This window comes from Pezoporus flaviventris, unplaced genomic scaffold (assembly GCF_033815535.1).
Source record: "Pezoporus flaviventris isolate CSIRO_AGI_PZ_B2104156 unplaced genomic scaffold, CSIRO_AGI_Pfla_v1 ptg000078l, whole genome shotgun sequence".
In the NCBI taxonomy this organism is placed as follows: Eukaryota; Metazoa; Chordata; class Aves; order Psittaciformes; family Psittacidae; genus Pezoporus; species Pezoporus flaviventris.
This window is the reverse complement of record NW_026892626.1, coordinates 14000748-14017603: the sequence shown is the minus strand read 5'-3', so window position 1 is coordinate 14017603 and position 16856 is coordinate 14000748. Positions and strand designations below refer to the sequence as shown.

The following is a 16856-nucleotide window of genomic DNA, read 5'->3' as shown; positions in this document are numbered from 1 at the left end:
AACGAAGATTCATTAAATCCCTAAGAGACGTTACCTGAACAATTCACAAGTCAGGTCTATTGCTGCAGCCACAGCAGGGATAGTTTGTGCGGGGTGGGAATGACGGTAGGGAGGGATAACACACAGAAAGTAAGGACTGGAGCCTGTTTTAGAGCCAGCAGTTGTTAGTTTGGAAGGCTGCAAACCTCTGAGAAAGAGCTTTGTATAAAACACTGCTCAGAGTTACTATTCATGAGTATTTCAAACAGGATTGCATTACCTGTATGCAATCAACAGAAAGAGATGTTTATACGTACTGCTCATGGGACATGAGCATCTAGGTTTGCGCTCTTCACACGGAGGTCCTCATCTCCCATCACAGCCCCACGGGGCAGCTGCCATCGTGCCCTCAAGCCCCACATGTCGCTCAAGAAGCAGCTGGACCATGTGTGAAGTGGTTTGGTGCCAAACGTGCCTCTTATCTCACCAGCTGTGACAAGGGGAGGACAGGGATGAGGACGCGGCTGCTCCCAAGGTCCCAGACCACCCTTAGTTTGATGGGAACGCACGCTCGGGGGCGGGGGGGAGCTGAACAACACCCGGTGGGTGGGAGCGGAGAAAACGGGGGTGAAAAACGGGAAAACGGCATCGGAATGAGGCCGGCGGAAGGGGCTCAGCCCCGGGGCGACGTTCCTGAGAAGAAGGGGGGGGTAATGGCGGCGGGTAATGGCGGCGCGGCGCTGAGGGGAGGGAAGAGCAGCGGCCGTCCCGCACCGCCGCCATCGCCATCACCTTCCGCCATCGCCCCGCGCCGCCGGCCGGCGGAGGGAGGGGAAAGGCGCCGCTTCCGCCGCGGCGGGGCGGGCCTGGGCGGAGAGCGGCGGCACGGCGGGGCCCGGTGCGGGTAGGGGCGGCAGAGGCCTCCCGGCAGGCTCGGCTCGGCTCGGCTCGGCCCGGCGGGAGGGGGAAGCGCCGCGGCCTGCGGGGCGCAGGGGTGGAAAGCGGGGCTCGGGGGTCGCCCCTTCGGTGCCAGCGGCTGGGAGGCTGCGAGGGAAGGGAGGGCATGGCTCCATAGGTGCGGCTGCTGTTAAAGCATGATGAGCTCGTTGTGCGGACGGCTGCGGCGGGGCAGTTAGATTTCCCATCCCCATCAGGGGTGTGGGGTGCTGATCGCTGTGCCTGCACCAACACACCCCTCCAGATGCTTTTGTGCTCTGTTAACACTGGGTATTTCAAATGAAGGATTCAGGCTTTTTATAGCCCGTGTTTTTAATGTTGTTTTATTATTACCGTTGCTGCTTTGTTCTTTTTCATCAGCCATGGCAGCGAATCCCATCGTGATGTCCAAGCAGCGAGAGGAGGTGGTACGCGGGGTGCCGACAGAGGTGGTGTGCACGGCGTTCTCCAACTCCGTCCTCGTGGTAGTCACGCAGTACGGCAAGATGGGCACAATCGTCTATGTGGACCCCAACACAGTGGGTGACAACGTGGGCAGGCCCTCGCTCACCACAAAGGTGCTGCTGGGCAAGGACGAGGTGAGAGCGGATACGCAGGCGGCAGGGATAAGAAGGGGGGAATGTCGTAAGTGGGGCTGTGCAAGTTGGTGGATCACAGCAGTTCACTGGTGTTTGAACTGAAGAGTCTCTTCCGAGGGGTTCATCAGAAGCATGTGGTGCTCCTCTGCGCCTTGACATAACAGAAGTTGAACGGAGTGGTTTGGGGAGCTGTTGTTTCCTCTCCAAGGGTTGCTTTGCTGTGTTTATGGCAGGTTTGATAAAGCTCCTATTGATCTAAGGGTTACAAGATCAAACATGCACCCTTTGATAACCTTTTTTGGGTTTCCGTTCCCAGTGAGGTTGTTTTCCTTCTTTTTTTGCCCCCCCCCCCCCCCCCCCCCCCAATCTGTGCCAGCCACATCATGGACTTTAGTTGCACTCTCCCAGCTGTGCCTGCCAGCGCCTTCCCTTGAGAAAGTTTAATTTGTTTTGCTTCAACAAAATGAGTTTTTATCGACCCTTTCACAAAGCTGGAGAGAGCGCAGAAGAAAATGTATTTCACAAAGCGTCAGCTAGTCGGCCATTAAAGCACAAAGTTACAGCGCTACAATATGAGGCTTTCCATCAGAGTTGGAGCTATCAAATATTACTTTCTCACCTTAACTGGAAAATCTCTAGCAACACAAGTTCTTGATTCTACCTGTAGCTTCCCCTTACAGAGTTCTTGTTCTTCAGTGATAGACTCCCTTCTCTGTTTGGGAGGTGCTTTTCTTTCCCTGGTATGATGTCTGCAAATTCTGACCCCCTCCATCCCCAAGCTGGTTTTGTGTTTTATTGTAGATGGGAAGTGCCTTTGTTCTCTTTGTAACATCATATTTCTAAATCATTTTGCCAACTTTATTGATCAGACTTTAAGGAAAGGCTTTCACTGGTTTGCTGTCTTCCTGCTTGTCCCCATTAACAACCTCACTTGGGATGGTGCACACTTCCATACCACACTGGTAGCTGAAACCAAGCTCATCCTTCTGATAAAATACATGACTGTGGGTGTAAATAAAACCTAGACAAGCTGAATGGGTCAAAGCCGCAGCAGTGAAGGTTCAGACTGGACATTAGGAAGCACTTCTTTACCAAGAGGATGGTCAAAGAGTGCAACAGGCTTCCTGGAGAGGTGGTCGATGCCCTAAGACTGTCAGTGTTTAGGAGGCATTTGGACAGTGCCCTTAACAACATCCTGTAACTTTTGGTCAGCCCTGAATTGGCTCTGGGTTTGTAGTAGATGATTGTTGTAGGTCCCTTCCAACTGAAATAGTCTGTGCTATTCTGTTCCTGGTTTTTTCTTGTTAAAGAAACCTCATTGAGAAGATAATACGCCTCTTCTTCCCTCCTTCAGCATCACTACTTAGTTCTGGTTTTTATTATTCTATTAAAATCAAAACCAACACGTCTTTTAGACATGCTGTAAAAGACTAAAAAAACCACTATTTTGGGGTCTTTAGGAGCTGCAAAAGTAAGTTTTTTTCCCGAGCTTGTATATTAACATACCTTCATCAGCAACAAGGTTTTAAACAAAATCTGCACTTGGAGACTTCTTCAGAACTCTGGTTATGGTGGAAGCAGAGGCATTTTGATCCATGGCATTTCATATAATTTGATATTTGGTAGGTGGGAGGATTAGTGGAAGGAAATTGATGGTTAGGGTGGGAGGATTAGTGACAGGAAAGCTTCTCTATACCAGCTTCTGAAGATATCCAGACTGGTGCAGAACTCGATTAAAGTGCAGCTCCAGCTCAGTTGTTTCAGGGTGGTTTGGTTGGATGTCACTCCTGTGTCCAAACTCTTCCCTTTTAAGCCAGCTGGGTGCATGCTTTGGCTGTGCTGACCAGCCAGACTGCGTGTCTGTTCCCAGTCATGTTGGAATCTCTCAACAAACTGCACACTCAGTCTGGGTCCAGCATCATAGAAGTGTAGAATCCCAAACTGGTTTGGGCTGGAAGGGACCTTAAAGCTCATCCAGTTCCACCCCTCTGCCACGGACAGTGACACCTTCCACTAGGTTAGTTTGCTCCAGGCGCCGTTCAGCCTGGCCTTGAACACTGCCAGGGATGTATCAACAGGTTCTCAACACGTTCCATGTCATTGCAGGACTCTCCCAGCTCATGCAGGAGAGTTCTCCCAGCTGTGATAGTGTACATCTGTCTGCCTTTGCTTTTCAGCCCCTCGTTCATGTTTGTGCCAAAAACCTGGTGGCATTTGTGTCTCAGGAAGCTGGGAACAAACCCGTTCTTCTCGCCATGGCTTTAAAGGACAAGACCATGGAAGGAATACAAGCTCTACGGGAAGTGATCCGAAGTTGCCAAGTGTGGTGAAGTTGTGCCATCTGGATTCAAGGAAATGATCTTGAGTCTGTGACTCATCACCACCTATTTAAAAGGACAAGAAATGAAAATGATGGAATGTCTTTGTGCTGGTTTTGGACGAACTGAGGAATTTCATGAATTTTTCTCTACTGTGTAGAACATTTGTGGGTTTTGTTACTGTGACAGGTTTGCAGTCCATACAGTCAGTGATGAGACGACGGCAATTGTCTCAACATGCAAGAGAAGTGTTATTTTAATCACACTGGGTGGGCTGTATATTTGGGAAGTGGCGTGGCTCTTGCGTTTGTATCCTGAGGAGCGATGGATGCCAAGCTCTGGAGCTACGCTGCACCGCAGAGGGGGAACACCCAGTGCAGGGTGAATAAAAAGAAACATTGACAAATCTAATTTTACCTGTTTTCTTTTTTGCTCTGTGAAAATTGCTTCAGTTGAAATACAAGCCTGTAACAAATCAACAGCAGTTGCATAATAGGAAAGGTTTTCTTGCTTGTTTTTAAGGAAATGAGTCCTGTACGACTGCTTTTGTCCTCGTGTCAGTCCCTTTCCTGATGCAGTCGGAATCCATTTTCCACTTTCGCTCTGGTTTTAAAGAGAGGCAGATAATTATGCTCTGCAAATTTCATGAAAGCTGACATCAGGGTGGAAGACAGGAGCCCAATTTAGTGGTGAGAAGGAGACAAATAAGAGCTGCTTATGCATTACGTGGTACCAGCACATCAAAGAGGCAGCACATACCTCAGTGGGTCCACTTGCAATGAGCTGTCCCTCTCCTGAAGCATCTGTCATAGGAGACATGGGGACAAAAGTGTTTTGGGGGGTTACACATGGGTGCTTCTCCCAAGTCTGTTGAAATAAAAGCGTTCAATGAAGTCATATGAGTTGATGCAATGCTTAATAGCCAGGCTTTGCTTGAAAACACATTTGTTTTTACCTCTTCTTGTAACAACACCAAGTAGTAAATTGTTAAGTGAGCTGTTACACCCTTCTGTCAGTTATTGGCAGAGCAGAATAGAGGCCAGGGCTTGGATTCTGAGCAGGCAAAGCCTGTGCTGCATTAGGACCTGTTGGTTGGGCAGAACCAGCCCAGAGCCTCTGCCTGCCCCATGCAGATCCAGCTGCTGGGATATTTCTGTTGCTAAAAAAATCCCCTACAAGTAGAAAAGCAGAAAGTGGCTTTTGAAAGGACTCTTTTCTCTGAAGTCATTTGCAGCAGTGAAGGGATTATGAGAAATGAAACTTTAAAAGTACATTCAGGCACTGCAGGCTTGCAGCTGCCCCTGACAAGAAATTTCATCTAAAAATAATTCTCCAAACTGTGCTTCCAAGAATCAAAAATTTGCATCTGTCAGAGCTCCACATTTTCCCTCATTTATGCTTTTTTATTGGTCTAGGAAGGCTGAGAGAGGCATGTGGAATTTGTTAATGACGATGCTGGTTTGTTAGTAGAGGTTCTTTCCCGACATTAAATTCAATGTATTGCCCAAATCCTGGTCCTCTTACGGTGCCCACAGCTCCAGCAATGTGTGCAAACCAGACATTTATTAGCAAATTGAATGTAAATTGCATCTTCCACCGTGGTGATAGGGTGGCAAACCGCTGCTGTGCCCTGAAAACCTGAGTGCTGCTACCTAAAAGCCAGCCACGAGTTAACCACCTTTGTTTCCTGTCTCTGTGTGCTACCAGGTCTGCACAGGGTGGCAAGAAAGGACCTTTTCAGCTAAAAACTGGCTTTCAGATAATGCCAGGGCATGGGGGTTATTTCCCTGCCCACCCTCTCCATACCACCCTCAAAACCACCAAGGAGGAAGGACCTACAGCACATAGCTATAAATTGAGGCAGGACAGCATCCATCTCTCCTTAAAGCCTGTCCGGAGGAGTGGGTGATGCACACGCAGGGCTCTTGCTGTGCTGGTCCTATGGGTGCTTTACCTGAAAGCACCGATTTGGTGTTGGAAACAGGACACACAGATCTTGCTGCCTTTCCAGGGCTGATAAATTAGACCATGGGCAACAGGTCCTTAACTTTGCTCCTCTCTACTCTGCAGTAAACCAAAGGGAAGGCCTGCCTCAAAAAGCAAGCACCGGTCTGTCACTGCCATCGCTTTCCTCTAGGTGAGGATTAACTCCCAACTGCAATAGAACCTGCCTTCGCCCCGCAGGACGTGTGCGGGTGTCAGGCTGCGCCATGGCTTTACGTCCGTGTTTGCTTTCCGGGTTGGGTGCCGAGCGTGGCAGACTGGAAAGGTAAGTTGGGTGGCTTTTCCGACCTGCCGCTCCTGCTCCGGGGTGCAGGCAGGGTGAGCTGACAGCGGGCAGGGCTGGGAAGGTGCCCGGAGGAGGAGTCTCCACCGAGCCGCTGGAGGAGGGAGCAGGGGATGCGGGTGCAGGTGCCCGGCAGCCAGGCCAGCTCCTGGAGCAGCCCCTCAGGGTGAGTGGGGTCCTGGGAGGGCTGAGCAGCAGCGGGGGGCAACCTGGCACAGAGCAGAGAGTGCCCCAGCCATCCATGGGACCAGCATGGCAAAAGCCCTGTGTGTGGGGGGCACCCACTCCTTTGGGATCGCCTTGAGGAGAGATTGATGCTTCCCTGGCTCAATTTATAGCTATGTGCTATAGGTCCTTCCTCCTGGGTGGCCTTGAGGGTGCTATGGAAAGGCTGGGCAGAGAGATAACCCCCATGCCCTGGTGCTTTCTGAACGCAATCAGGAGGAAGGGCATGTCTCCTGTGGTGGGGCTGAGCCTGGATGTGGGTGATCCCACCCCCAGGATGGGGTTTAGGGATCTCTCCCCCCTTACTGTGGCACACAGCCAACAGTGCACAGGCACTGTGGGGGGGCGACTAGGGGTTTGCCTTTCCTTTCTGACTGCCCCAGCCTCACGGGGACAAGGTGGGATTTGTCCTGTGTGCTTCGGGAAATGGGAGGGATGTGATGCTCTGGCAGCCTGTAGATGGGGCAAAGAAAAAGCCCCCAAAGCAGGTTTCACTGCTCAGTTTATCTTCTGCTCCGTGCTCAGCAGCTCAAATACTCCATGATGGAGTAACAGGTAGACATGGCAGGTACCTGCAAAGTGGCCGAAAACACCCAGACTGGATGTGGCACTGGCGCTGAGAAGCTGAGTTTTGCTGCTAATATTGTTCTCTGTCTCCTTGCCGCCTTTGTTTTGGAAGCAAATGTCCCTCTAACTGCATTGAATTGCCCAGCTACCTTGCATGGCCGGGATCTAATTACCTGCGGAGCTGGGAGCCCCGTCTCCAAGCGGCACCGAGGCTTTTGTGTTTAATGACTTGCTCCGCCACGTTCAGAGTGTGACAATGTCGGGGAGCCTGCCAGGGACCGGCTGCTGGAGCCACTGTGCTCCTACCGCCATGCCTGGGAAAGCTAATAGGGGTTGGGATGTCTTGGGCCGGGCACCTGTGGCACAGTGATGGGTTAAAAACAAGGTAAATGGGTCTAGCAATAAGCATGGCTCTCCACTGTGTTCTGGGAAGTGAACTGGATCCTTCCCTATCGTGATGTTTGGGCAGAGGGTTCAGGTTTAAACAGGGGAAGTTCAGGCTGGATATAAGGAAGAAGTTCTTTACTGTGAGGGTGGTGAGGCACTGGAACAGATTGCACACAGAAGTGCTAAATGCTTAAATGCTCCATCCCTGGCAGTGTTCAAGGCCAGGCTGGACAGAGCCTTGGGTGCCATGGTTTAGCGTGAGGTGCCCCTGCCCATGGCAGGGGGCTGGAACTGCATGATCTTAAGGTCATTTCCAACCCTAACCAGTCTGTGATTCTATGACTCTATGAGGTCCATGCCCAAACCCAGCCTGTGGCCCCAGCTAGCAGCAGGGCAGCCCTCAGGAAGAGTGAGGACTGTTGGGGAGCAGGGCACAGCTGAGCTCTCACCTCCCTCCTCCTGTTAATGTTTACAAGGCAGGTCTGGCAGCGTCATGGTCTGAGCAAAGACCAGGTCCCTGCCCGGCTCTCCCTTCTTCCTGCTGGCAGGAGCAGGGCAGCGGGACAGGTACAGGGAGGAAAAGACCCGAATCCCGCTGCCTCCTCCATCCGCTCTGCTTCCATCCATCCACACATCCACCTCCGGCTGTGCTTCCCCGCTCGCAGGTACTGCGGGTGAGCTCCTGGTTCCTCGCCAGCTCGCTGCTGCCCCGGGCATCTCCGCTTACAGGCAGCCTCTGCCAGGCGGAGGGAGGGGGGGGGGGGAAGGTATTTTTAGGGCTGTTGATCTGACACCAGCCGAGTTTCCTCTCCTGTGAGGCTGGGGTTCGGGCAGAGGGCAGCAGAGGCAGCCACAGGGCGAGCTCTCGCTTTGGTTTGTTTGCTGTGTTTAAATGGACCAAGGCCAGTCCCTACCACTCTGATCTGCGGCAGATACTTCCTTGCTTCTCACCAGTTCATGCTTATGGTTTTATCTGCAGGCAGTTGTTACCCAGCAGCTAAAACCTTTGTTTATGAATGCACCGAGAAGCGTCTCTATAGTTAGAGCTCTGCTCACAGGTTATTGGTTTTGGTGGGGGGTTTTATAAACCACTGTTGTGGTACTTGGGAAGAAGCAGCTTTCTGTAGATTTGCAGAGGCCAAACGTGGCAGTTTGCGCATCTGTTGGCCTTGAGATATGAAGCTGCCCTATAAATAAGAGTGTATTATTAGGCTGGTCCTTGCTGTCTGGAGCCGCAGGGTACACAGTGCCCTTATGCCCCAGCCGCTCTTTGTGCTGGGAATGCTCCGTGCCTTGGGGCAATGCTTCGAGGAGGACAGACGTGCTGGGGAGATGCCGGAGCACTGCAGCATCCCCAAAGGGCAGCAGCTCTGCTGCAGCATGGCAGGCTTGCTCTCTGGTGCTCAGTTTGGTGCAGGAGGGGCCACTGGCTGCCCTTCAAGTCGGCATTGATGGCACACCAAGACTCCCATGATCCCAAAATGGCCAAGCCTCTTTTGGCCAAACAACCTGGGTGATGTCAAATGTTCTTGGGCAGCCTTGGACTTTGCCTCCATCAGGCGATGCATGATGAGAAGAGCTAAATTTTGGAGGGGATCACAGGTATTCTTGTATTTTCTGGGCTCCCAAGGAGGAGGACATAAGTGTCCAGATGGTGAGTAAATAAGGGACTTGTTATTATCATGGGTGAGGGATGAGTTTAACCCTTAAATATCTGATTCATGATGGAAAAGGGTCCTGAGCAACGTGAGTGAACTCACAGTGACACAAACGTAGGCAGGTTTTCCATTACAAGTGGGATAAAGACCCCTGAGGAAGCAAGAAGCAAGGCTGGGAAGGAGAAGCATGTGTTCTGGGGGCATGTTTGCATACACCTCCTGCTCTTGAAGGATGTTTGCATTTCCAACTATCATAAATAGGCTGGTTTGGATGAGGGACACGCTGGAAAAAACCTATGGAGAAGATAAACCTCACGGGAGGTTTGCCCACATTGTGTGGGCTGGGAAATGTGCTAGGACCTTCCCCCTCACCAGCTCACCTCAGTCCTGCCTCTCCCTTTGCCTCTCCCTCCCTGCAGATGAGTAATGCCACACGTGCCTTGCCCTCTTCCATGGAGCCCAGCACCCTGGGGCCCAGCACAGCACCCAGGCTGGCTTCACCCTCCTCATCGCCAGCCCTTGCCCTGCTCATGGTTGCCCACAACGACTCCCAGGACAGCCAGCAGCTTTTCCTGACCACTACAGCAGCACAGGCCATCTCCGGCATCTTCGTGTGGTCGGCTCTCGTCATCACCTTCCACCAGGTACAGGCTGGGGCAGAGACAGGGCTCAGCACTTGGGGCCAGACTGTTGATTGCCCCCAAGTTAATTGCAAATCACTCAGCTCTGGATAAATATCTCCTGCTGTTGCTGCCTGGAGGGGATATCTCTGTTGTGCAGAGGGAGAGTGGTGCTGGCAGCCTGGCACAGTGGACTTTGCCCATTGCTCCCTGACGGCTGCCAGAGAATTGGCATTGGCACTGCCTGGAGGCAACACCCAATGGGGTTCCTCATCTGGTACCTTAGGGTCTGTGCCTTTGGGATGCACACCACCAACTGCCCATGGGCATGGGTTCGGGTGCTACTGAAGGCAAGCTGGTGCCTCTGAGCACTGGGATGGGGCTGGCACAGATGAAGGCATGCTCCTTGAATAGAGCCAGGGAAGGGACCTGATTTCCATGTGTTTGCATGGAAGGGAGTGCCCCAGGGTCTGGGATGGAGCCTGTCTCTTGTGTCTATTCACCACAATGGAGGGCTGACGTGGGATGAGCATCCTGCAGCCCTGTGGGCTGGGGGGTACCTCTGGCTCCCCTCCTGACCAGGGGTAGCCACAGCTCCACACACTGGGCCCTTTGCAGATCTACACACACCTGAGGAATTACACCATGCCCAAGGAGCAGCGCTACATCATCCGCATCCTCTTCATCGTGCCCATCTATGCCTTCGACTCCTGGCTCAGCCTCCTCCTCCTCGGCAGCCACCAGTACTATGTCTACTTTGACTCAGTGCGCGACTGCTATGAAGGTGAGTGCAGCCTCTCCTTGGCAGGGATGCTGATGGCAAAGCAGGGCTCTCATCCCACTGACCTGTCTCTGGATCGCATAAGGAGGCAAATCTCCACCTCTTTCACTTCCCTTCCTCCAAGCAGAGGCTTTCCCCTTCCTTCTCCATCAGCAGCAGGAAGCAGATGCCCCATAGGCAGACATGAGCCTTTCCAACAGCCTCAGAAGGACCCCAGCATCATGTACCTGGGGAAAGGTTTTCTGGCTGCCTTTGGGGTAAAGTGCAGGTCCTCTAAAGCAGGAGGTTGACATACCTAAGAAACTGGGGAGTTGGGGTGATCTGAGGTGCATGGGAAGCTTGTCAGGGTTGAGGTTGCACTTCCACCTTGTTGGTCACCCTCTGAGGAGTGGAGAGTGTGGGCATGTGCATTACTTCAGGTTTGGAGTATATGAAGAATAAGCAATGGGGATGTCCAATGAAGCTGTTCAGGACCTGCTCGTTGCTGGCCACTTGTGCTGTCCCTTGGCAATTCTGAGCTCTTTCCATGCAGATGGTCCCTGGCCACTGCACTCCTGCCTGGGTTTGTCTGGGTGTGAATGGTGCCTGGCTCCATGAACAGTGCTGGGACATACAACTGCTGCCCCGTGCACATACAAACTGTGTGTGCAGAGAGGAGCTGCTGCATCTGCAGCAAACCCTGTGCGCCTGGTGCTGTGTGTCTGACTCTGCTTGCTCCTCTTGCTGGGCTCCATCCGCCAAAGGCTGAGGAGGTGCTGGGGTGGATGACAAAACACCTGAGCAGGAAGGAATGTGACATGTACCAGGCCCCTCCCGGATCTCCATCAGCCCTGCTGACCTGTCCACCCTTCCCTTGCCAGCCTTTGTGATCTACAGCTTCCTGAGCCTGTGCTTCGAGTACCTCGGAGGGGAGAGCACCATCATGGCTGAGATCCGTGGGAAGCCCATTGCGTAAGTCCCAGCAACACACAAGCTCCTTGGCCCTGCACCCATTATCCCCATCCAGCAGCCCCAACAGCATCTCCTCGGCTTCTCCTTCCAGATCCAGCTGCTTTTATGGGACCTGCTGCCTTCAGGGTATGTCCTACTCCATCGGGTTCCTGCGCTTCTGCAAGCAGGTGGGTACCCGCTGGGGGGCACTGGCTCTGCTCCCCTCTGATGAGGGCTCTCTGGGTCCCTTCCCCACTGCCCTGCTGAGGGCTCTGCTTTGTCACTCTCCCAAGATGCTTGGTTTGGGTTTTCTCCTCCGAGAGGCAGCTCACCCTGCTCACAGGCAGGCAGCCAGCCAGCAGCAGGGCTCTCTGTCCTTGCTGCTGACTCACTGCTGAGTCAGGGTCTCCTCCCACTGCAGAGCTGAGATTGCCATCTCTGTCCAGTCCCAGGTTAGCCTGAGCTGCTCTAACCCTCTATAGGTCTGTGCTGCAGGCTGAATCCTGGCTCTCTGTCCCCAGCTCAGCTGGTCTCCCATCTCAAAGCGACTATGCTGCCTTTTGGGAGCCCTGCTTCTTCCCATATGCAGGTTCATCTCTCACCCCACAGCACTGATCACTGCAGTGATGGAGAACTGCTCCCTCCTGTGTGTTTCCGTCCTGGCAGCAGAGGGGTTGGGTTGTGTGGAGGGGTAACAGGAGCTGCAGGGAGGGCAGTGGGATGTCCCTGCTGCCCAGGCCACACTGCATCTTTCCCCATGCAGGCCACGCTGCAGTTCTGCATCGTGAAACCCCTCATGGCGATCGTCACCATCATCCTGCAGGCCTTCGGGAAGTACCACGACGGGGACTTCAAGTGAGGATGCTGGGTTGGGATGGGAGGGTGAAGGGGGCAGGAGGGGTCCCTGCTTCATCACCACAGAGGAAAAGCTGAGAGTGGTCCCATGCTCCCCCCTTTCCCCAGGCCTCTCCTTCCCCTCCCAGGCTGTGCTCCCCTCCACATCCATCCTTCTTTGCCTCCAGTTGCGTTCACTTTGCTTCCTGCACCCTAGAGCATCATCTCTCTCTTCCCACAGCGTCCAAAGCGGCTACCTCTACATCACCATCATCTACAACTTCTCTGTCAGCCTGGCACTTTACGCCCTTTTCCTCTTCTATTTTGCCACCATGGACCTGCTGCGCCCGTTTGAGCCAGTCCTCAAGTTCATCACCATCAAGGCAGTCATCTTCCTCTCCTTTTGGCAAGGTGGGTACCACCACAGATGCCCAGTGCTTCTCATCCCATAACCACACCTGAGCCAGAGATACAGCTCCAGAGCTGATCCCTCTTCCCCTGTGCAGGGACGCTGCTGGCAATCCTGGAAAAATGTGGGGTGATCCCTGAAGTTCAGATCATCGACGGGAAGGAGGTGGGAGCTGGGACAGTGGCTGCCGGCTACCAGAACTTCATCATCTGCATTGAGATGTTCTTTGCCTCCATTGCCCTGCGCTATGCATTCACCTGCCAGGTGTACAGAGAGAAGAAAGAAAACTCAACAGGTAACTTTTCCTTCTTCCTTTCTTTGACAGTGACTAAAGAGATCCCCCTTACAGCATTACCAATGGGATGCTAAAACCACAAGAGCAGTTTCCTTCTCCTGTGCTCCACCAGTTCCTTCTTATTCCCTCATGATACCCATGAGCCATAGTAAGTGGATAGGAAGAGAGACCTTGATGTGGATGGGCAGAATTAGGGGATTTTGGTATTACAGCACATGCTGCTGAGAGGATCCATCCTGTTAGAAACAGAGCTCGGGTTGCCTTCCTTCTCCTTGGAACTTGCCACTGCAAGCTGACATGGACCACAATGAATTCCTTATCTTGAATTACTATGGAAAAGTGTCACTCCAGTCTTGGAGCACTTGGGCTCATGAGTGTCTGATGTCCCATCACCTCCCCTTTCTCCCTGTTTTTCAGCAAACCTTGCTCCGATGCAGAGCATCTCCAGTGGGCTGAAGGAGACCATAAGCCCCCAGGACATCGTCCAGGATGCAATCCACAACTTCTCACCCACGTACCAGCAGTACACCCAGCAGTCAATGCAGGATGCAGAGCGCAAAGCACCAGGAGAGAACGGGCACGTGGCCACCAAGGCGGATGGACCGAGCAGTAGAAAGAGCAAAAACATCGAGAAGAGAGTGCTGATCCTGTCGGATGAGGAGCTGTAGGGGACAATGGAAGGGACAATGACACTAGGGACGTTTAAACCCATGCAAATGGGAGGTGTCTCAAGGCTGAGACAACCTGGTCTACTGGGAGCACTGAGAAGCCAGGAACTCTACCCAAAAAGCCAGTCTCTCGAAGGGAAGATGCAGTAAGCCAGGGAAAGGTTAAATCAAATAGTGCCAGTTTCTGCTGTCCCATCTCTTTGGGCATTAAGATTGGGGCTATCTTTGCTCCTGCAACTAAGCAGCCATGCGTTGCAGCCTGGGCTTTGCTCCCCACTGCTGCTGCCTCAGTGCCCCCATGCCTGTGCTGGGGAATGTCAGGCAGGGAGGGAAGCCAGGCTATAGGATGGACCAACTGCCCTCGCTGTCCTCTTACCTCCAAGCAGTGCTGAAATGCTTTTCTCAGCACGGTTTTGCTCTAGTTTCTCCTGAATCGAGTGAAAAAACTGATCTCCGAGGGCCCCGTGGAGAAAACCAGCCCAGGAAGGTGACTTCACTTCACCTCAAAACCCGGTCACACTTCAAAGACATCACTCCTTATTTTTACATCTCTCCCCCTCTCCTCCTCCCAGAAAAGCCCATGGAGTTGTGCAGACCTTTACCAGGGAGGAAGAGTAAGTGATCCTCCTCTCCCTCCAGATGGGGATGCAGCTGGATGAGTAACTCCCCCGGGAGCAGCAGCAGGACCTCATTCAGGGCTAACGCAGGGTCTTGCAGCTGCATTTGGAGAGCTGCCGGTGACAGAAGCGCTTGTTTATGTCCAAACCAGCTTATCTCTGCCTGGATCAGAAGTTAAAAGGGATTCCAGATTCCTTATCAGAGCCTTTATTAAGGAACCAGACCATGATTGGTGGTGCTAGGAATGCACTTACTGGGAACTGTCTGTTCCTCCCAGCCCTGTGCTATTTACCAACCTGGGGGAAGGCAGGAGGGAGCTGAGCACAGCAGGGTGATAGTGGTGGGGACAGAGATGCTGGGGGATGCCACTGCTCAGGGCAGGACCGCTGGCAGGAGAAGATACTGCATGGGGGGAATTCTGCCACACCAGTGATGGAGAGCGCGCATCCTTCCATTAAACTTCCTCTCTGGGGTTTTTCCCCCCAATTTTTAGTCCAATTTTTACTCCAAGATGATCCTTGGAGTGCTTAGGCACTGGGTGGGCTGTTGTTTGGGGGGCAGTGAAAGGACAAGGGCAAGCCTACAGCCTGAGTTGCACTCATGTGGCAAAGCGATGGGTAAGGCTTAAACCTCTTTTACATACAACTCCTAGTATTTGTTTGGTCCCCCCTGTACCTCCTCTTATCTGCAAAATGCAAATCACTTCATAAAATTATTTTATTTATGAATTTTTCTAATAAACAGCAGTTTCTACCACAGGGCAAGCATTTTCCCTTAGCTCAGCAAAGCCACAATCTGCCTGTTCCTGCTCTAATGCTGATGCTCTTAAGCTCAGTGTCCTCCCTGCCCCTCACTGCTGGCCCAGCAGAAATACCTGCACACGCAGCATCCTGCACACTTTGGCATTCCCACAGGATTCGTGCTCATCTTTTTCACTCCACAAAGAGAGTGTGTGTGAGTCTCCCGCTTCCTCTCCTTCCACTGCGCCTCTTCCAACCCTTATCTAAGCTGTGGATGCAGCAGTTCAGAGCTGCTGGATCTGCTTTAGCCAAGCCCAGACTCCAGCACCAAGACAACCTCTGTTGTTACTGGAGAAACCTTATCGTGCTGGAAGCCTGGACTCCACATGAGCAGCTTATAACTAAGCCAGTCTTGCAAGTCCCTTTGCTCCAAAGCACCTCAGCCCATACCTGTTTAGCTGGTGACAGCTGCCACTTCTCTTGCAATGAGGTTCATCAACTAGATCCATATGAGTTGTGCATCCAGGCATCCACCCGTGGTCCTGGCATCCTGGAAGAAGAAATACCCTGCCTGCAAAGGGCAGCCTCAGTGCACAGGAACGAGCCTGCTTGGCTCTGTAATGCAGCCAGCACTGAAGCAGGGACATCACACCTTGGTCCTCTCCATCCCCTGGGAGAGAGCCGGCCACAGCTGCAGGAACAGAAGCGAGGACAGGCTGCAAAGGTGATTATAGCACATCTGTTGGCAGGCTCGCTGAGATAAAGACTTGCACAAGAACACAGCAAGAGACGTAGTTGTACTTCACCACGCAAATGATCAGCGCCGGTGCATAATGGGCTGCGTTCATTGCTCTTGCCAGCAGGTGCAATTCCCACTGCAGACAATAACATTTGCCTATTTATGTCAAGCCCCAATTACTGTATTATATGTAAAACAGGTCCTTCATGCAAGTGAAACAAGGAGGAGGGGTACCAGCTGTGGCTCATCCAAGTCAGCAGTGTGATACCAGCCTGAAGGAGCCATGCTGGGCTGGACACTAGCAAGAGAGAGCTTGACCTCCTGCTCCTTTTCCTCGGGATAGGGAGCAAGGCAAGAGCTGGGCACTGGCAGGGCCCTCAAACTGTGATGCTGTCAAAACACATCCACTGGGAAAAGAAACACCAGCAGTGCTGCTGTAGGCTGAGCAATGCATTCTCCAGCAGACACGGTCCTGTGCTCCTCTGTTAACGTGTCTCCTCCATTTCTCCAGCAAGGACACAGGGAAAGCTGGCAGCGAGCAAACGGGTGACCTACACAGGAGCCCGGCTGTGCCTGGAGCCATGCCAGCAGGCAGCCAGGCAGGGACGGGCTTTGCTCCCTGCCAGCAGCAGGCTCCAGTGGTTGGCAGATTTGTTTTCCAGTTGTCTCTTGTTCTTGGGCTTTCCCCAAGGACAAAGCTGGGATGCAGCTATGGTTCTCCCAAGCTTTTTCGGCTTGGATAGGACAGGTTTAGAGCCTGCTCGTGTCCGGGATGTATCCCTACATCAGGGCACACCATGCCATGGCAGCCACGAGAGCCAGGGCTGACTGTGCTTCTCCATCAACACACACTGGCCTATTTCCCTCTCTTCTTCAGGGTCACCAGCTCCTCGCTGCCACCCCTCCAGGCAGGAGCTGAAGCACATGATGATGAGTTTCTTGCTCAGTGAGTGACTGCAATCACTCCACAGGCTCCACCATGGTCCCTGCTCAGCCAAGCCTGCCTGGCCCCACCTAATGACCATCCATTACCTGCTGACACACAAAGCCTTTTCAGCCCTACCTCCAATTCCAGCTCTGGCCAACACACCCATCTGCCTCCAACTACTGCCTCAAGCCGGCACAGACCAACTGTCTTCCTGCTTCATCTAAAGAAAACTGACCATGTGGAATGGGGGGTTAAAGCTAACATGGCCCCTCAGAGCACACGGGCACAAGGTGCCACCTCTTTAGAGCCCAAACAGGGTGGAACATAAATGAAATATT

General features: G+C 52.8%; 2 protein-coding genes across 5 annotated transcripts; both read left to right on the top strand.

Annotated features, from left to right (window-relative positions):
- Positions 1-692: 692 nt before the first annotated feature.
- PSMG3 (proteasome assembly chaperone 3) lies at positions 693-4243 on the top strand. The gene is given in 4 exon segments (XM_061474188.1): positions 693-727; positions 729-883; positions 1297-1514; positions 3692-4243. Coding segments are annotated over 4 exon segments (561 nt in total). The 3' UTR covers positions 3845-4243.
- A 1971-nt stretch (positions 4244-6214) lies between these two features.
- Positions 6215-13508, top strand: TMEM184A (transmembrane protein 184A). 4 transcript variants are annotated; one of them, XM_061474187.1, is made up of 9 exons: positions 6215-6285; positions 9376-9600; positions 10195-10360; positions 11218-11308; positions 11400-11475; positions 12051-12142; positions 12363-12532; positions 12628-12825; positions 13243-13508. In XM_061474187.1, the coding sequence occupies exons 2-9, from the start codon at positions 9376-9378 to the stop codon at positions 13491-13493; spliced, it is 1269 nt and encodes a 422-aa protein (XP_061330171.1). In that variant the 5' UTR covers positions 6215-6285; the 3' UTR covers positions 13494-13508. The 4 variants fall into 4 exon arrangements, with proteins under 4 accessions (XP_061330171.1, XP_061330167.1, XP_061330169.1 ...); XM_061474183.1 differs by lacking the exon at positions 6215-6285 and adding an exon at positions 7754-7963; XM_061474185.1 differs by lacking the exon at positions 6215-6285 and adding an exon at positions 7754-7972.
- Positions 13509-16856: the final 3348 nt, after the last annotated feature.

Coding starts and splice junctions, on each gene's coding strand:
- TMEM184A (XM_061474187.1), top strand. CDS start 9,376: ATGAGTAATGCCACACGTGCCTTGCCCTCTTCCATGGAGCCCAGCACC. Junction 12,533..12,627: donor CTTCCTCTCCTTTTGGCAAG/GTGGGTACCACC, acceptor TCCCCTGTGCAG/GGACGCTGCTGGCAATCCTG. Junction 12,826..13,242: donor GAAGAAAGAAAACTCAACAG/GTAACTTTTCCT, acceptor CCTGTTTTTCAG/CAAACCTTGCTCCGATGCAG.